Source organism: Oxyura jamaicensis, chromosome 17 (genome assembly GCF_011077185.1).
Source record: "Oxyura jamaicensis isolate SHBP4307 breed ruddy duck chromosome 17, BPBGC_Ojam_1.0, whole genome shotgun sequence".
NCBI classification, from domain to species: domain Eukaryota; kingdom Metazoa; phylum Chordata; class Aves; order Anseriformes; family Anatidae; genus Oxyura; species Oxyura jamaicensis.
The window spans coordinates 2,403,195-2,423,713 of NC_048909.1; the positions used below are offsets into that span (position 1 = coordinate 2,403,195).

At 44.6% G+C, this 20,519-nt stretch overlaps 1 protein-coding gene across 13 annotated transcripts in view; it reads left to right on the forward strand.

Moving 5' to 3' along the window:
- Positions 1 to 20,519, forward strand: part of CACNA1B (calcium voltage-gated channel subunit alpha1 B) — a 299,945-nt gene that overhangs the window by 220,453 nt on the left and 58,973 nt on the right. For 9 of the 13 annotated variants that reach the window (XM_035342034.1, XM_035342033.1, XM_035342035.1 and 6 more), the window contains 7 exons: positions 5,427 to 6,248; positions 7,484 to 7,698; positions 9,635 to 9,755; positions 12,938 to 13,067; positions 14,055 to 14,114; positions 15,399 to 15,505; positions 19,197 to 19,208. In XM_035342034.1, the coding sequence (XP_035197925.1) occupies positions 5,427 to 6,248; positions 7,484 to 7,698; positions 9,635 to 9,755; positions 12,938 to 13,067; positions 14,055 to 14,114; positions 15,399 to 15,505; positions 19,197 to 19,208 (1,467 nt within the window). The remainder of the gene's footprint in view (positions 1 to 5,426; positions 6,249 to 7,483; positions 7,699 to 9,634; positions 9,756 to 12,937; positions 13,068 to 14,054; positions 14,115 to 15,398; positions 15,506 to 19,196; positions 19,209 to 20,519) is intronic. The other 4 variants (XM_035342036.1, XM_035342037.1, XM_035342044.1 and 1 more) reach the window with 1 other exon arrangement.

The window sequence follows — 20,519 nt, forward strand, 5'->3', positions numbered from 1 at the left end:
ACTTAGTGAGCTTTTAGGAAATCCTCTCTCAGACGTTCACCTGTGGTGGCAGATCCCGCAGGGCTGGCCGGCTGGTGGAAGGAAGCCTTTCTCGGGCCCACACTTGACCTGCTACAAAGGAGCTCCTCCAGGGGATGGGGTGAAGCCAGTCTGCAGTCATGGTTCTCAGATTGTCCAAAGGAGTGGGTAAAGGAAGTAGAACTTCTGTCTGAGGGTGAAAATATTTTATATATATATATATATATATATCAAAATGTTGAATTTAGTGAACTTTCTTGATCTAGGAAGGTCGATGAGAGTTTGAAAGGCATTTCAAGTTTTACCAGCAAGTTTCTGAATGTGAGGGTGTGATATGCAGCCAGTATTATATTAAATCTAGGTCATATTCAAAATTTAGTTTTTCTAGCCAAAGAACTTAAGGAGAAACATTATGAAAGAAGATAGTTTCTTTCTGAGAAACTGAAATACCAGAAAATCTAATATATATAAAGAAAAATCAAATTCAAGAGTAATACAGGGAGAGACTGGCCAGTGTTTTCCACGTTCATCCTTGGTAATGGTGTTTCTGCGATGCACGCTGCCACATCAGCTCGGTGGGAGAGCACAGTGCGTTTCCCAAGAGAGCCTGGGCAGGAAACGTGGCTCATAAAGAAGATGCTAAAGCATCCAAGCAGCAGCTCCCAGGGTCATGGGCAAAGCAAGCTGAAATGCTAGCAGTGACTTCATCTGAAAGAAAATTGTTTTATCATCCAGAGAGAAAACCTTCTCCTTTGCATGTCCAGATTGATATCCAGAAGCATATCCAGATTGATATGCTTCATTTGTATTTTCCAAGTGGAAAATTGAAACTTGGTGAAAATTCTCCAAATTTATGGACAGAAAATGCAATTTTTAGATGAAAGGGTTTTTATATCCCATTTTCTTTTGAAACCATATTTTAACAAAAAAAATCACTTTCATCTGTAATCACAATATATTCTTTCATAGCCACAATCTAATATGTAGGTATTTTAAGCATAAAATTAGTATGTTCGTAGTCAGTTTTCATTCATTATTTACTAAAGCAAAACTTTAAGGATTGCATTTATGTAGCTGATTAAACCAGTAGGTCTGGGAAGCAAAGTGCCATTAACTAAAGCTGTGTTTTTAAAATGTTACGATAACAAAATCTTTAACCATTAAGGAATACCCTGAGATTAGAGTATGTTTAAAAACTTGCTTCACTTTCTTTAGTCATCTGCACAGTTACTGGCTGCGTTTTTTATTGTTGCCCATATTAGTCACTGGTTCATTAACATGAATTCAGTTTCATTCTACAAGAATTTTATGGTTTTCTTTCTAGCCCCAGGATTTGACTGCTGGCTGCTTAATCCAAGCAGAAAAAATGGAGTTTCTCAGAGAAGCATATTAGCAGAAGTATCTACTATACCATTACAAGCCCAAAGGACCTGAAAACTGAGTGCATTGTCAGCACCCCTCTAAAGAGTTTGAAATATTCTGTACACAGAAAATAGGCATGAAAAAAATTGCAAAGAAAGTGGATTAACATTAAGCTTTGCACAGTGCCGATAAATCAGTGGTGATCAATGCCACTTTCTTAATGGATTCAGAAGAATTTTAAGAAGCAAACAGCAGGATTTCAGATAAGGAGATGGAATCATAAATAGTTGTCTCTTGTGGAATGAAATATTTGTTATCACTGAGTTTCTCTCTTATTTTTTCTTTTTTCTATTCAGTTTGGCTATTTTACAGACAAGTCACGCCATGCTGTGGCATATTCTGCTTTGTACCTTAGGTGCCTTGTCTCTGCCCCAGCTCATGCAGCATTTAATTATTTACTGGACCAAACTCTGGAGGAAGCAGCGGAAATATTTTTGCCCCAGTTATGTTTTCTTCCCCATCTCTTCTGTGGTTCTTTGTGCTGTGTGCATAGGCACCGCATCCTCGCAGGCAGGCAGTTGTAACCAGGCTTTGTTGTAAGGTGATGTTCCTGTTGTGCCATAAATAAGTTCAAAAGCTCTCCTCTGAGAAGACGTACAGCAGAGCAACAGGAGAGAAGAATCTGTCTCACGTGTCCACGTTCAGTTGCTGTGGGAACTTGTAGAAAGCAAGAGTCAGATAAATGTAATTGGACAAGCAGGCGACACGTTCCCTCCAGCTGCTGCCGCTTTCTCTCTGAAAAGCCCTGAACACGGTCCCCAGAGGGACCCGCCTGCTCCACTCCTTTACGTCCATTTCCTACAGCAGCCTTTATGCGTGCTGTCACTTGCTCCTGATGTTCTTGACTCGTTTGAATGCAATAATGAGCTCACAGGCAGGCCTCACGTTTTCCTGACTGATATCTTACTGCATTTTCCTTTTTTTTTATTGGAGTGGGGGAAGGAGTTTTCATATAGCACGAAGACATGATGCAGTCCTCACTTCTGAGCCTCCTGCTCTCTGACTTGTTAGTGAGCAAAGCCAGGGGGTGGCTGCGTGTCGTGGTCTTTTGGCAATCACCTCCACTACATGTGTCAGCGTTAAGGATGTATCTTGCTTCCAGATGTGCTGAGAAATCTGAAACATCTCTATCTTTTAAGGCAGTGATTTTACCAAAATAGGCTTAGTTAACATGTGCTTTGCTCGGTTGCTCCAGGTTCTCAGTGATGTGTGCACCCAGCAGCAACTTCACCTGTCAGCTAGATGTGAGCCAAGTACAACGGAAGCTTTAGCACCCCAGAGAGAGCTTTGCTTTTAAGGCTGATTTGTGTTCTTAGGGTAAAGGAAACACAATGAAAAAAGTTACCGTGAAGTGATAAAAAGTTACCGTGAAGTGATAAATCTCATGTCAGAGCAAACCATTCCCCCACATGTAGGTAAATGACCCAGCCCGTGAGAGGGAGGTTCTGAAATCCCTGTGAGCATCTGGTTTCCAGAACTAAAATGTAGTACAAGCCAGAAAATCTCTGAAGCTGCAGATGTGTGCAGCCTGCCTGAGTTTGGCAACGGAGCTCAGCGCAGGCGCTGGTGGAGGGGCTGTTTCCAGGACAGGTTTCCAGGACAGCTGCTTGATGACCCCAGGCTTTGCTCTGAGCTTGTGCAGGGAGGCTGGGAGCTTGCACCCCACCCCAGCACTGTGCCTACATGCGGAGCAGGAGGTTGTGCTGCACTCTGTGCTCTCATTTTGGGGAGAAATTGAGGGTCTCAGCCAGCACAAGGGCAGTTTCCCAACTCTAACTTGTTCCTAGTTATCACTGCACTGTTGGCAGCTTGCTCTGGATGTTCAAAGTGCAGAACAGAAGCTGGTCCTCACCCCATGTTCTCTCATTTTCAAGTGAGAAATGTCCCCAAAGAACAAGTGTGGTTGGTGGCTACACAGAGCCCATTCTCAGGGAGCTCAGACGTGCACAGAGCCGAGCTGCCTTGCTTCCTGGGCCTCTGTGCTACAGAGGAGGCTTTTGTAGGTTTTCATAGCCCGGACTGGCCTGGCCCTGCTAGATCTGGAGCAGTGCACCCATCCACTTTGGAGGACCTGTGGGATATCCTGGGACACCCACACCAGGCAGCTCCATCTCTCTGCTGATCTCAGCTGACGGTGCAGAGCTGTGACTGCAGAGCGCGTCTTCCCAAGGGAAATCCTTGTATGGGACGGCAGGTTTGGGCAGTTAGAGGAGGCTTTGCATGTTACCCATTAATTCCCTTTAAAACCAAGTAGATCTGCTGATGGGTGACAGTGGTTGGACCTTTCATGGGACTGAATCCCAAAGAAATACCAGGTTACTGCCAGCTGTTCATCCCCTGTTGCTGGGGACAGCCTGGGGGTGCTCTCCGCTGTGAGCAGCGTGCCTCTGATGCGGGGAGTTGGGTGAGCGGGGTGCTGTGTCCCCAGCACCTTCTGATATTATTTGCATTTAGAGCTGTGATTTTTGTCACCCAGTCTTCTGCTGTGGTGTAAATGGGGCACTCAGCTGGTGGAAAATTGATCCAGGATGTGCCTCCTGGGAACAGGGGGCTTAGATTTGTAGTTTTGGTGCTAAGCTGTGTTCCTTCTTCTTTCTAGGTTAAACCAGATTCATTCACAGCTGCCTGGATGCCCTCATCCCATTTGCAGTGAACATTTAAGTAGGTTTTTACCTCTTTTAGCAGAACCAGGGAACAGCACCCTCTGAAGAAAAAAAAAAAAAAAGCCTAGCAGAGCATCTGAGATGCAAAGCCTTTCCGACAGCTCCCGCTGTGCTCTGTGAGCCCATCTGAATGCTGCCTCCCCGGGGTCCGAGCACGGCGACAGACCCTGACACTCTGAATCAGCACGCACGCACGCAAAAGCTGCCTTCTGCTATTGTCAGGGGAGCCCACAAAGTATGTAAGGAAACTGCATCTGCCTCCCTTGCTCCACAGCCTTGTGGGTCATGAGTGAAGCAGTGGAGATTCGTGAGCCCTGTGCAGCCCCTCTGGCTGCAGAGGTCAGGCTAATGCGTAGCAAATGGAGATGTCTGAGCAGCTCGGTGGAAGGAAGATGATTTTCTTCTCTTTTGTTAGAAGTAGTTTCATTAAGGAAGAAAAAAGGTGCCAATTTCAACCAGGCTAAATCCAGACCCACCCCCCCTTCCCCCCTACAGAAGCCAGGGTGTTACTTTGATTTGATGGGAAAGCAGAATTTGCAAATAATTTCATTTTCAGTGTTTAGGAGGAAAGGAAAAAAGGCTTCTCTTCCTGCATTGGCTGGGTACGTGGCACAGTCGTGTGGTGGTCAGAAACCGAGTGCTATGCTGAAAAAATCAAAGCATTAAGGCATTGTCAATGGGGTGTTCTCACTGTAGTAGAAGGAAAACAAGTCTCCAAGGTCCATCCTGTCCTTGGGAGGATGCCCTGGGTGTGGAGCAATGTCCCCTGTTCCATCAGGGGCTGTCCTGCCTGCAGAGGGGTGCCTCTGGCTGCGGGGGCTGGTGGCAGGGCCCTTGGGGGCACGTTTCCTCACCCCTTGCTCCTCCTGCCACTTGTTGGACACTAATTTGCTCATCCAGATGTTTCCAGGTGGGCAGAAAGGTGCTGTGGTTTTGGGGGAAGCCCTGCAGGCTATTGAAAAGCTCTGGTTGTGCGATACAGTTTCTGTGAGTACTGACTTTATCCCTTCAAACTATGCCTGAGGTGTTCAAGGGGGATCAGCACTTTTTAGAAAACAAGACAATCCTTTCCTGAGGGCCCTTTTCATAGTGCCGGAAGCGTGTGGGGGCAAACTAACACGGATGATCCTGCTGGCTTTCCCTGCTCATACTCTCCGCCAGCCATTCTCTCTCCATTCCTGTAACTTCTTTGGCTCTACCTTCTAACACGCTGTCTCAGCTGAAAATTCCCTTTATTTATTATTTTTATTTTTGGGGGTGGTTGCTTTATAGGGAAATGGTGCAAAGTTTGATACTAACTTTCCCCCTTCCTCCCCTCCGTAGCAAGCAGCAGAACTCCTCCAAATCCAAGTCTGTCTGGGAGCAGAGGACCAGCCAGATCCGGATGCACAATTTCCGAGCCAGCTGCGAGGCGCTGTACAATGAGCTGGATCCCGAGGAGCGGGTGCGTTACGCCACCACCCTCCACATCCGTCCTGACATGAAGACGCATTTGGACCGGCCGCTGGTGGTGGAGCCGAGGGGTGAAGGGAGGAACAACATCAGCAAGCTGAGCCCCGGGGACGTGCAGGAGGTGGAGCAGAGCAAGGTCGGCTCTGCCGATGGAGCAGAAGCTCCACGGAAGCATCACCGGCATCGGGATAAGGACAAACTGGGAGAGCAAGAGAAGTGCGATGTGACCAAGGAGGAGAACGGGGAGTCCGGCACCAACAGTAAGGAGGAGCGGCACCGGCAGCACAGGAGCCGCAGCAAGGAGGTGGAAGGGTGCAGCAAGGAAGGGAAAAGTGACCGAACCAGGGGCCAGGAAGGGGGAAAGAGGCACCACCGCCGAGGGTCAGTGGAGGAAGGTGCCGAGAAGGAGCACCGTAGGCATCGGACTCACCGGCACTCTGCTGAAAGGCAGGGCAAGGAAGGCAACGGGACAATCAACGGGGCCCGGGGCGAGCGGCGTTCCCGACACCGGGGAGGGTCGAGGTCTGGGAACCGGGAAGGAGAGCCCTGTTCCAAGGGTGAGAACGGAGAAGAGCCTCACAGACGGCACAGGTTCAGGAACAGGGCGCTGTCGACGTACGATTCAGTGGAGAAGGAGAATGGGGAGAAGGAGGGGGAAGCTGGAGAGAAGGAGCACCGGAATCATCAGCCCAAGTAAGTCAGCGGCCGGACACATTGCTGTGGCAGCTCGGGGGCTGTGAGACCCCAAATGCCTTTCAGAAATCAGGTTATTCCCCTCCCTGCGGCATTCCCTGCTGTTCCTGAACTTGCACCAGTTACTGCTGTAATCGGCAGCTTCATTTTGCTTAAATCAGTAACAAAAGAGGCTCCCAAAGATGATTCTGATCCATGCTGGCCCACAGAGTGTCTTAGGGTTAAGGCAGGAAATATCCTTGATCTCAAAACCAATAGACCCACTAGGACAAGTACCACAAGGCTGAGAATTTCACAGCTTCTGAAGGAACCCGGTGTTTCTGAGTGACGCACTTTTAAATGGAATCCAGTTTGTCCTATAGTCCTTTAGGTTTTCTCTTGTCTAATGCTGAGCCTTTGGGCTGCATCACCAGTTATTACAGCACTTGGCCGTGAGGGAAGTGGCTTCTTCCATTAAGAACAATGATGTATCCCAGTCTGCTTAATTCTTATGTAAGTCAAGTGAGAAAACTAGTACTGGTGAAGCATTTAGCGTAGTTAATAAAGAAGGAGAGACTGCCTTTTCAGCTTTATTAATCTGATGGAAAAGAAATTTCACTGGGATTCCTTAGAATAGAGTTCATGTCACCATGGAGAGCTGTGAGTGGCGTTGAGATAATCATTTCCCTGTCTATATTACCTTCCTTTCAGATGGATATCAAAACACTTTGCATACTGTTTAGTTTGATCATGTGCCCAAGCTCACTTTCCTCCTCACTGAAATATCTCTGCTGCCGCAGAGGAATAGCTGCAGAAGCCATTTGCAACAACATTACAAAGTGGTTCAGGATTGGAAAAGGGAGTCACCAAATTTAAATAAAGCCTCGGGAGAACATTTAAGCAGCAGAATGTCAGACTTCATTCAGAAAGCAGCTGACGCTGGAGAGCTAATGACACTGCTATAAGCAAGTGCCATGTGGTCCGTACCCAGGAACCTCGGTCCCGAGTCTCATTAAATAGAATAAAGTTACTTTCAGTGACACACTTGCTCTTAATGTTGTTTGCATGTTGGTTCAGAAGCTCTCGGAGGTAAAAGTCGCATACTGTGCTGTCAGTAAGTTTTCCTACAGTGTGTGAGTTTTCTGCAAAGCACTTCCATGTAGAAAACAGTCGAGCAAAACCTAGCAAGAGCTGCAGCATATGTTCTATGAACCTTTGTCAGGCCATATTTATTCAAATCCGCTCTTCTGCCGTAGGGAGAATCAGTGTGAGATCGAGGCTAGTGGAAGCGTGAGCGTCCCCGTGCACACCCTTCCCAGCACCTACCTGCAGAAAGTGCCGGAGCAGCCAGAAGATGCCGACAACCAGAAGAACGTGACGCGCATGATTCAGCCACCTCTGGACAAAACCACCACTGTGAACATCCCCGTGACCATCACTGCCCCGCCGGGAGAAACCACTGTCATACCAAGTGAGTGCCTTGGTCTGCTCGCTATGAAATTGCCAGAAAAGAGCTATTTGTGTGAGGCACTACCTGTGCACAGAGGGCGACAGTCTGTCCTGGCCACCAGCAGCCTTGCAGTAGGACGGGAGATCTTGGTGTTAGCACAGGCTCTATGGGTCATGCTGCCAGCAGGAACCCAGACCAGAAGGGTCACTCGGTGGCTCTGGAAAACACGTTAAGGTTTCCTGGAGGTGGGAACACACCCATATTTATGCATAACCCTTACAGGTCAGTCGGACATCAGAGAGAGTAAAGAGCAAGAAAGACCACAAAATGCAGTAACTGAGAGCTGTTCAGCAAAATAAGCAACTTCTTCCTGCAGACCTTGCTGTGTGCACAGGATTGGGTCCTCTGTGCTCCTCTGCTGCCATGCTGCAAGCTCCCAGTGCAGCAGTGCTGTGCTGGGGTTCCTCTGGTGCCCCAGGGGCCTGGCTGGTCTCAGGCAAGGGACAAGGGAGGCAGTGGTGTCCCATGAGAGCCCATAGACTGAATTCCCTTGTCTTGGTTTATTGTGTGGCCCCACCATGGAGCAGCAGGTCCTTCATGGCTGTGCAACCTTCACAGTGCCCATTGTGTGACCCTGCTGCTTTGAGTGCTTGCAGGCTGCGTAGTTCTAAAATCTCTCCTCTTAAGGAGAAGAACAGTGTGAAATTCGGAGGTCCACCTTAGGCTGCAGGCTGTCAGGACTCTTCCTTCAAGGGGCACAGCTGAGAGCTGATGGTTTCTCTACGTGATTTTCCACAGCATGGTCAGCTACACAAGACTTGCCTGTCTTTTTTTTTTTTTTTTTTTTTTTTTTTTCTTCTTAGATGGTAATTTTACTCAGTTGCAGTGCTGAGTTCCTATCAATCATGATTTATCAGACTCTCTCTTTCCTGGCCATTTCCTGTGTATCTGGCTTGAGATACAGTAAGGAATTATTGAAAATGTCACTCACACACAATGAAATGTCATTTTGTTGCAAAACAAAATAAAAAGTAATAAAAAAACCTTCATCCAAGAGATTATAAGTGGGTGGGGGTTTGGGATGCTAGGTCCTGTGAATTAATAGACAAGTGTATCTCTCTGTCTAAGAAAAGAATTTGCAGCATAAAATGTCTTCTAGTTCATATATTGAGCATTATCTTAAGTAAATTAACTTATAAACCCACTGCAAGTAAACTTATAATGGAAATTATAGGATGTATTTCTAGCCTTCTGGGACTGAGATTCAGAACAATCTTCTAAAATGGGATCCTGTAAGTTAAAAATCTGTTGTGAGATGGAGCTTGGCACCTTTGTACATGGGGAGCTCTACCCAAACTGGGGTACACTATGCAGGCATGGAGGTGGGTGGTTTAAGAAGTCCTTTCCAAGTCTCTGTTCCTAATGCGGGGAAGTTCAGCAGTCTTAGCATGAGAATTATTAAAGCTCATCTATGAATTTGCTTTTTTTACATGTTCCCAAACTAATCCTGCTACTGATCTATGGGAAAAGATTCAGAATTATGAGGCTGATTAGACTCACTGTCTTTTTTTCTTTCCAAGGACCCCTAGCCGATCTTCTCTCCTTAGTGGTTTATGATATTTGGAATGGAACTTCCATCCCCTGTTGGCAGCTCACATACTAATAAATGCAAGGTTTCTTTGTCTCCACGGGGCATCTTCATTTCCTGGCCATTTCTGATATATTGCTCATCAGTGCAGCGGTTAAGGAGTATAATTGCAGTGTATATCATACTGTAGTAAATAGCAGTGATAATAATCAAATGATTGTTCATCACATTTAATCAACACATTCAAAGGCTGTTTTCTATCCCAGCTGCATTGTTTGCATATCCAGCTGTTGCAGGCAGCCTGCTCTGTGAAGAGTGGAGATGCGTTTTTAACTCTCTTGTTTCTGTTTCCTTGAATTCGCATTTCAGTGAACAACGTAGAGTTTGAAAGTAAAACAGAGGAGAAGAAGGACGTTGATGACTTGACAAAAAACGGGCCTAAACCAATCTTGCCTTACAGTTCCATGTTCATCCTAAGTCCTACAAACCCGTAAGTCTTTTGACTCTATAATGCTGCTCATTGGTTATGTGTACTTCAAGCATGGGTATTCAGACAAATATAATTAGCTTGATCTTCATCTCTGCCTATCAAACACATTGGAAAATTAAATAAAAGCTTATGTAGGCTGCAGACCAGATGCTGCTGTTCAGCTGATCTTTTCTAGGGGAATAAATTGCCAGTATAGGGAAAAGTTGGTTTAGGCAGTCCCTTCCTAACTGCCCTGCTGACGGTCAGGTAGGCAATTCTGGGTTCAGTTACAGATCACTGAAGGAAATGTGCCTGCCAGGGATGGGGGGACATGGGGCATCATGGGGAGAAGATGTTACCTGGAGGAGCAGGCTATGGGACGGTTTTGATGGCAGCAAATCCTTGCAGGATCCTCAGCTGAAATTCATGCGCTTTCTGTCCTATCATCCTGGCATCACTGCTAACTTTGAACTTCTGGGAATGCCTGAATATTTTTAATTTGCTAAGGCTGAGAGTACGGCTTGCGGGACATGTTGGGATTACAGCATTTCTTCTGCTTCAGGCATCTCTGCCTCATGGGGAACTTTGTACTCAAAGCCTGTAAATAGAGAATGTGTTGCTTTGAAGGGCTGCAAGACTAGACGAGTGCAGCAAGAGCTGTAATAGTTGTAGCATAAAGGCCTATGAGTCACTTAAAGCAGTAACTTCAGGCAACAGAGGGTGTCTGAAACTTCTGCCAACCCAGATATCTGCTAGGAGCAGACGTGATAATTTCTCTGTGGCTCAGGTACATGGGCTTCTGATCCTAGATGTTCTCTGAGGCTGTCCTCTGCACGCTCAGGTTCCTGAGGTGGACTCAGACCCTTCCTCTGACACCTCAACTTGTGGGAACCGTGGTTGGCTCCTTGTCATTTCCTGCTTGGGGCTGTGACATCCTGGCTGCCTCTGCAGTCAGCAGAACAAAACTGGGGCCACTCGGTGCGCTCATCTTTGACATCAGAAATGCATCTGTGGTGCACAGCAGGCAGGCTGAATCCCTTCTCTAAAAGCAAGTGCCTACAACGTAATTCAGGTTACAGCCCTATGTGCTTCAGGGTGCTACAGCTATAAGTGTGTGGGCAGGCAGACTTTGTCAGCGAGGGAAGCTGGAGGCTCTTCATTAATGCCAGATGTTATATGAGGGAGAATGACCCCAAACTGCTGCTGATCTAATCTCCAAAGGAAATGAACCGACCCACGGTGTAACAGAAAATTAAACTTTCTGCGGCAGCCTTGAATTATGGAGCTTGGACCACATCTGGTTGCATAATACATGTAGTATTCCCCCATTATTTGGTAACTCAAGTCTTTTTGTTGTGACATGACAGCTAAAAATGAGTGTTAGCTGCAAAAAGAATGCTGTAGGGAGCACTGACAACAGGAAGCTAGGTGGCCCCAAGCCCAGTGAGGCTTTGTCATTTTGTACGTATGCTTGTCTTTTCTCATCTTGTCCTGAGCCTCATCATCAGGATTTGGTGGTAGTTGAATTTTCTTGCCCGTTTCTCCAGCAACCCCGCACAAAAGCACTAGTAAATGGCCATTGAAAAAAGAAAAAAAAAAAAAAAAAGTTGACTGGAGGAGGGATATTATAACACAGGGCCCAAGGGAAATGACAGCACAAAGTCCAAGTTCTAAGGATGTCAAAAATTTGTTTCTCTTTTTCCGGGAAAGGTGCAGACCCAACTGTATCCCCTGAGGTGTTCTGGCTGGAGCTAACTTCTCGAGAGAGGTCTTTCTGCTTTCTCATTAAACCTTCTTGCTAAGTTTTTCACCACATATATTTCTAGATACCTCCTTTCCAAACTCCGCTGGGGATGCACGATCCGGGTGCTGCTAGTGGGCAAAACAGCTGTGGGAAACATTAACAAAAATGTATTCCTTTCGAAGTGCCACCCACCCTCTTAAAACACACAAGCATTAAAATGATTTCTCAAGCACCACTGGCAGTTTACTAATGCTTCCGCTTCTCATTGCTTGTTACAAATGATGAAGATCTCAAAATAGGCACTTGTTATTTCTTCGCTGAATTGAGTTTATGCATGATTTACAGTTACAAGCGCTGTCGAAAATGTTGCCTTTCATTTCAAGGGATTCACAGAGCACATAGATGATAAACCTCTACAGTCAGGTGGATAACTGAAGCTAAAGAAACAACAAAAGCACTTTTCTTCATGTTGTTTCATACCGCATCTGTTTCCTTGGTATTTGGAGCTCCTTTTCATTCTGCATTCATTAGTAATCCAGAGAAATAGAATATATAAGTAGATGTGAAAATTGAAATTTAATCCAACTGTTCAGGTATTTGGCTAGAGAAAATGCAATACAGTAACTGAATTACATTCTCAGATAACAAGGTTGTTGGTTAGTTACACATATAATTTGATTCTGGGGCAGAACCTAAGTCCTTTTTTCAACTGATAAATACAATACAAATACAGAGCACTCTGTGTTTGAAGTGAAATATTTGTGAACTGTGTTCAGATAGAGAGCTATTAGCTGAAATTTATGAATAGTTTTGCATTGCTTAGAAAATGAAGCATTTGTCACTTTTGTTGAATACAATTTATAAACCAAAATATTAGGTTAAAGTAACCAAATATATTACTGTAAAATATTTGTCCAGCTTGTAAAGAAGGACTTAGAATAAAGTGCAGTCAGAGGTGCTTGGGAAGAGAGCTTACTAGAAATAATAGTCATAGTTATAAAGCCAGTTTCAGCTAAGAGTATCAAAGTACATAGCAGGTATCAATTTCAAAGGGACTATTTGATACTATAAGGATTTCACAACTAGTTTTGAACTCACAGGACTTCTGCCTGTGAGCTCAGAGTGAATATGCTTGAGGGGCATGTAAGTATAATTTGTAGAACTGAGCGTGAATACTCAAAGCTCTCAATGTCTTGTGACAGACATATGTCATTGCTTTGTGGAAGGGGCAGAGAGCAGTGCAGAGATGTCAAATGTCTTGCCTTAAACCTTGCCACAGATCTGATGCAAACCAGAGATTAAAGCCATTAATCCTGATTTTTATTTTCTTACCATTATTGTACTAGCAATCCTAAGGGTGAAACTCCTCTTGAACGTTGTCCTGCCAATCTTCTGTACTGCTGCAGAGTGCTTGACTTTCAGCACCTGCAGAAGTCCTCCCACGTGCTTTTGTTTGCAGGATTCGGCGTCTGTTCCACTACATCGTCAACCTGCGCTACTTTGAGATGGTCATCCTCATAGTGATAGCTCTCAGCAGCATTGCCCTGGCTGCAGAAGACCCTGTCCAAGCCGAGTCACCAAGGAACGATGTGAGTGCTTCGTGGCATGGCCAGAACAAAGTTGTTCCGCCTCTGGCAGTGGTTACACACGTAGCACATCCATCCTCATCTCATGAGGAGAGCACAGTGCACTGGCGAGTGGGTGATCCGGGGGCGAACCTATAACCTATGATTTATAATGATCTAGAATCAATAGAAAATCTGTCATCCATGGGTATCAAGCCAAACTCAGGCACTTCATGTAATGACAAGGGGGCGCGTGCCACCTTTCAGGTAGGCACCCACAGCCCAGTAGCACTGGTCCGAGCAGCAGATAGCTCGGTGTCTGGTCTCAAGCACATCCACAGGAGGATGTTGGCCCATTAGGTGGACACCTGAGGGTGTGCAGAGCTGGAGATTAAGTACAGAAATTGCATCATGCAGTTGCATAATTTTGGATTATTTCAATGTGGGTAGCTGTGGTATGCAGCCAGCTCTGAATCTGGTCAGTATGAGCTGTTTCCAGAGAAGGATCAAGGAATCCCGATAGCAGTAATGAGCCAAAGTATCTACAAGCTATCTTTCTTCCTCATCCTTAATAACTGTGCAATGAGCTTTAACAAAAGGATTTTATCTCTTTTACCCTCCCAATGTCCTTAATAATGCTACCATCAGTTACAGCAGAAAAACCCATACTGCTGCACAGATGCTGGCAAAAAAAGCTCTCTAGGAAAAAGATACTGGAATATTCTGATTTCCAATACCCATTTTGTCTTATTAATCCTGCTGTGTATACAGGTGTACTGAAGCAGCCCGTGGGCAGACTTTGTGCAGTCTGGCAAGGACTGGGAAAAATGTTGGTGTTTAAATTAGATGATTCAAGTTTGTGCCTAAACTCTTTGACAGCCTCCCATGAGATGGCATTTATCCACTGACACTGGGGCTAGAAGACTATTGCTAGAAGAAACGTTTTACACTTTTCTCATGTGCAGATCATTTCAGTGTGCGGTCTAATACTCATTTCTCTTTCCAATTTAGGCTCTGAAATACTTGGATTATATATTTACGGGTGTCTTTACCTTCGAGATGGTGATCAAGGTAGGAGTTTTTCCAAAAAGAAGTGTTTATGTCCCCTGTCAGATCCACGCTCATCTATTTCTGGGAACCTGCAGAAAGAGGGTGGAGCACGGCAGAGCTTCCTGGGGTGTCTGGGAGGTGTTGGTGATGAAAAAGCTTTAAATCAGGAACAGCACTCAAAAGTAGCCAATGCACAACAGATGCTTCTCTGTAGCTGCTTTGCTAATTTTTTCCAGTCTCACATTTCATGCAGGAAAATAAGGATATCTTTAGTAGCTGTGGTTGTGTAAGAGGCTAAGAAATGTGGGTGCATGATGCAGAAACGTCTGTGCGTGGCATAGGACACAGGAGCTGATAGACCTTATTGAGACACGTCTGCTTCTTCCCTTTTCCTTTGATGCTGATCAGGAACACTAATCACGACTGATGCTTGGTTTAGCATTTTTTAAAAAAGTTGAGCATTTATCTTTGTACTTTGCTTAGCAGAGTGATGGGCTTTGTTGAAACCGTGGGGTGGTAACTTGTCAGGAAGCATAATTCTACCAAATTTAACAAAATTTATTCTAGGTGTAAAGATGGAGTTAGTTTTTACTGTCAGAACAAGATGCAAAAGAGATGCAGAATAAAAAATACTTAAATAATTTTTAAAAGCAAAAGCAGATTTTCTCATTTGTTCAATGGAAGGACTTGAAGCTATCTGAGAAAAGCAACTTTATGTGGGCAGTTGTAGAACTCTCAGAAAAGCTGATCAAATCTCTGGCAAGCCCTTTCAGGCTCAATTTTAGAAGTTCCTTAGCAGCATCAGAAGGAAGACTCAGCCGTGTGCGAGCGAGGCCGCGCACTGAGCAGCCTCCAGCGACTGCTCAGAGTGGGCGTTCTTCTTTGCCGCATTTGGCTGTGGGTCTTCCGTTCCCTCTTTGAGTTTTATTATGTAATATCCTATTCCAAGTGTTAATTACTACAAATCTGGTGGGATTGAGGTAGAATAAACTTAAATGATTTCGATGCTTGACGCGCAGATGGCTGTTCCCATAAACTAATGCATGTCTGCACAAAGCAGACAGTGCTTTTTTGTCGTGCTTTTGGTTACGTTTTATTGGTTTCATCTTTGGCTTTGCCAGAACTCTTTGTGCCTACAGAGACACACAGTAGCTCAGTGTTGCCCTGCTAGTGTTGAATACTGAAGAAGGGTTTGCGAAGGGTTGTTTGTTCGAGGATGCTTCTCTGTACCTCAGTAACACTGGTTTGACACTTTTTTTTTTTCCCCCCAAAAAAAAACCTTCTTCTGATGTGTTTCCCCTGAAGATGATTGACCTGGGGCTGTTACTGCACCCCGGCTCCTATTTCCGTGACCTGTGGAATATCCTGGACTTCATTGTGGTCAGTGGGGCCTTGGTGGCATTTGCCTTCTCGTAAGTACATTTTTCTTAACAACCACATTTCTAGGAAATAAGCTGAAAAGGAGGCAGGATCACAGCGCAGAGCTAGTTGAAGTATAGTGTTTGTGACTCCATTTCTCAGCAAAACGTTCAATTTTTACCTCTTATCATATTAGAGCTGGGGGAAAAAAGCTCTAACTTCATGTTGTAGAATCTCTTGAAAATTCTCCCAGCTTTAGGGCGAGTCTGCTGTTCATTCAAACGTTGAGCCAAGATTTTAGTGACCTTCTGGCCAACTTCTTTTCAAGGAAGCATTATAACAGTTTGTGGCAGTCTTCTGTCTTCAGACAATTCTTTTTAAAATTGTTCTTACTATGAAAACATAGTTGATGAACTGAGCTGAGAGCTCTGTGAACTCTTTACAGAACACTTTTTCTAGTCATGAATGTTTCTGATTCATATACCTTTGGTATTTCTCCCCCTCCTCTGTCATTCAGTGTATTTGTATTTCCACAGAGTTTCACTTTAATGCTAATAGCTCCCTTAATCACTGCTCTCTATTTAGGACATGAAATAATGCTCCATGGGGTTCTTTAATGTTGTAAAGGGTTTTGAGCAACATACATAGATGAATCATTTTTATAAAAAGAAGTTTAGCTTTTTGTTTGAACATTTTTTTTTCTCAGAACAAGCCTGAGGAAGAGCAATGCAGGTTCCTCCAAATTTGGGAGCTCAGAGTTGGACTGAGGAAAGAAATTTCCTCCCTGTGGTTCTGGGCCACGGAGTAATCGTAGTGCAAAAATGTTCCTGAGAAATTCTAGGACTTGACCTGGAAACAGGCTTCAGGACTTGGCCAGTTTAATCTTCTGCTAAATTAGTGTTGAGTAATTACAGTGAATGTTTAGCACCCCGTGCCCAAAATCTACTCACCTGTTTGTTGACATGATGATTAATGAAGATGAAGAAATTAGCAGTGTTTTACTTGCTAATGAGAAAAAGCATTCACCTTTGTCAGGAAACTGTGAAAGCGTGTCTTGAGTACTTTAGACTGATGGCAATATTTAGGCAGGTGGCCATATCCGCTGCTCTTCCTACGTGCTTTCGTGTCACTACCAGCCAAAAAAAAACCTACCAGGGTCTCTAGTAATGTAGGCCTGTATTTTTTCTCAGAAGTTGTTTTTTTTTAATTTATTTTCTGAGGTGTCAAGGTCCCTTGCACATGACAGCTGTGAGATTTTTTGTTTTAGATCTTTTATTCTTCATAACAGATGCTGGATAAAAAATATCGTAGCTGATTTGACCCCTGCCAAGGAGCAGATGAGCAGGAGATGGAATTGCTGGTATGGTTTTTGAGCCAGTTGAGGAACATCACCTCTCCTGTGCCACTTTTTCTAAGGAGGATGGATTAAAGATGGATTAGAGAAAGTACACCCGAAGAATGCACAAATTCTTCAATTCTGTGCTTGTATTTTTTTTATCAGCTGTGACCAGAGCCTTCCTGTGTCTGATTAGAGGATCAAGGTGTGCAGCATTTGCTGCCCTTCAGTGGAGGTGACAGTGGCAAATTTTTGAACAGACATTGGGTCTGGGCTTTCTGTGCCCAGTCCTGTGCTGAAGAATTGTTTTGATCTGGGAGCCAGTCATGCACAATGCAAGTTTTTCAAAGGGAGGCTGCCCTCCCTTGAAGACTTTGTCACTATTCATTAGAAATCATTTTTTCAGAGAGGCTGAGTGCTCTATTGTAAGGAAATCTGTTTTGAGATGTAAAGGCTGAAGAGAGATAAAAGTCAAATTATATTAGTCACAAGTATTAGTGTGCAAAGCATTATTGCTTCAGTCTGTGATTCACTGAGAATTTCCCTTTTGCCATTAGGAATTCAAACCTTGAAGACAGACTGGGGAAGGGGCAGTAGGTAAACCCTTCAGAGCGGCTCTGTGCTGCAAAAGCAAACATCAGGGTTTGCATCTAAAACGCCTTGTCTTTAAACAAAATTTTCTTTTGGACATGTTATTGATTAAAATGAATAATTTTTAATCCTTCTGAGTTGTTTTGTGCTCAGGTTTCCCATTGCTCACATTGGGCCATGAATATCTAACAGCCCCTCATCAGCCTCTAAATAAATTACTTGTACATCCCCTGACTGTGCTTCATAATAGCGTGCCCCAAGCTGTTTCTATTTTACATGCTCTTTGAGCAATTATCGAGCCGGGATTTACAGAAGGGAATGAATAAAACCTGTCTGCCTATTTACTATCTCACAGATTAAAGTGAGTCAAAGCTATTTCTGAGGCTTGGAAAATTTTGAATTTCTTATTATGATTCTAACCGCTGCTGCGTGCCCATACTTCAGCTGGCAGCAAGTGTTGAGATCCAATTCAGAGAATCCTCGTGGCATCTCTGGTCTAATCTGAAAGTAGGAAATCCAGTCATTTGTAGGAGATGGCTTGCTCTGTTCCCACCAGTCCAGTTATGAATACTAACAAGTCTCGGGCTGTTCAGATAAGAGTGGGGTAGATAGTCATGTCCTTAGCTCAACTGCGGTGTTTGGTTAAGGCAGAAAGATGCACTGACCCTGCTGAATTTTGATAATCCTGAAAATGAGCTTTTGGAGAAAAAAATGGGTAATCTCCATTGTTTGGTTAGTGGTTTTTTGATAGCAAATACTAGAGTCCTGTCACTCATCACCTGTGTTACTGCAAAAACGTACTTAATGTGGCTGTGAGTAGTTTCTGTTTGCAAGAATGTGATTGCCACTCAGTCGGTGTGACTTAACTCGTGCACGTTCTTGACCTGGTGGCTGTCCAGTAAAGGTGGTGTGGTTTACCTACTGTGGTTCCTACTGATCAGATGTGTCCCTGAAAACCTAGGGAAAGCAGACTTCCCCGAAACCCTTCCATCTGGAATACCCCAGCAGCCTGTTTGTTTTGCCTTATGAGATGGTTTCAGTCACTGCTGCAAGGTACCTAACATTCATCTCAGCCTTTCAAAGCAGCCTGCCTTCTGCCTGCAGCTCTAGAAGCTCTTCTGTGCTTGACTGTAGTTCAAACATCTTTGAAAACAAGATCCCCAGTGAGATGCTAGGAAGATTACTAATACTGATGATGATGATAAAATAATGTCCTCCATTTAGCAATGCATTTCAAAGGGAAATACCTTTCTTTTTCTGCAGATAAACATTCCACAAAAATACAGACATGTTTTAGTCTTTAGGGAAATAGAAGAGCTTAAAGCAAGCAAGTAAATTTGTCATCAAAATTTACCAGCCCCAGGTGTAACTTCCATTTGTTCCATAGGAATAGCTGATGAATAGGAGCAAAGAGATTGCAGTTTTACATTTTCAACACCACAAAGGTGTTGAGATGCTTTTCTATGCTGAGATGCATAGAATTTCACACTATTTGTTTGAAAAATGAAATGGCATTTGCCAAGCAACCAAAGTTACTACCTCCCGAAGTGTCAGTAGGGTGAAGGCACATTTGCCCTGCCTGCTTGTCAGTAGAAGGGCTGATGCTCTGCGGGGGGGATGCGTGGGTATATGCTGTATAGCCAGTCTGTTGCTTCCTCACTTGTTGATTTTTATGACCACTGAGCTGGTGGGTGCGGGATGGGAGGGGATTCTCTGCCAGCACGTGTCTGCAGGTGCATGGGGTGCACTGTATAGCCTTATGTTTGTCATTGACTCTGCTCTTTCTTTGTCTTCTTCTTGCTGGAATCTCTCTCTAGGAGTTTCATGGGGTAATATGTTATTCCTGTATTTGCTGCACTGTTATGCCTGTCAAATATGTGTACACACACTTGCCACTGTGGAAATGAACCATGTTACACCCATTACATCGACTCCTTTGTCACATTATTCAGTGAAATGTAGTTTTCCTCAACAGTTCTCATTCATTCCAGTTTCCTTTAACCAGAGGATAAAAGCAGACTAGAAAGCCAGGTGACGAGTGTTGCATTTGACCAGAAATTCAGCAGCTACGATAAACAGATATATTTGCACCAAAAAGATTTGAGAGAATGATTTAGTAGCTATATGTGTGAGTTGCAGCTCACAAAAATCTTAACAACTAGTTTTAAAGATGTGGGTTTGTTGTCATTCAGAGGCTCGCTGGTCTAAACTGTGCTAGTGCTGAAGGTTTCAGGCTTGGCTTTGTGCAGGGTGGGCAGCGCGACCCGGCCCTGGCTGTTGGCCCCTGGTGTGGAAACAAAGCAGGAGAGCTGCTGGGAAGGTGGCAGGGCTGATTTCAAAAGGAGGAGGTGGGAGAAGTAGGGCTTTGCCACCTACAGGAGGTGGCTGTTGGGTTGGTGGCCCAGATGGGACATGGTGGTGCCACGCAGCAGCCCCTGCAGGGCAGGAGCTGGGGTGGGCTCCTCTGCAGCAGCCCACTGAGAGATGAGATGGAAAGGATGCAAAGAAGAAGGCTTTTGAGATCCAAGATATCAGGTACTCCTTTTTGTCTTCTTCCATCGGGCTCCAGCTCATTGGGCCCCCTGGGAGAAGGCAGCTTTGTGCTGGGGCAGGGCTGGGTGCCCTCGTTTGCCGTCACTGGAGGAATTTGTTCTGCCTGGGGAGCTCAGGCAGCTGCAGGAGGCGGTGGCTCCACCCTGCTCTGCATGTTTGATGGTGTGGCTCTGAGAAGCCCCTGTACGTGAAATCAGAGCTGCTCGCAGGAACAACAGAAACAAGAAGCTTCCGCTTTATAGAGCAATTAATTTTTTAAAGGATCGTTTATTTATTAAAGGGGAAAAGGCCACACAAAGCTTTTTAAATATTTTTAATGTTTTAAATAACTGAGCTGCAAACTGCCCCAGGAAAGACTGAAGCAGCCAAATGCAACCTGAATTGACCCAATGTAATGTTTTTCCTCTTTTATTTTTTTTCTTCCAGTCACTGGGGTTCTGTTTGCTGTCTGTCTTGTCCTGCTTGCTCTTCTATAGATCTGAATTTGCTAGTTATTATTCTGCTCTTCACCTAAGGGAAGAATCTTTTCCTTGCACATCAGTTTATTTTTGTGGTACGAAATACGCAGTTGGGACTGCTCTGGTCAA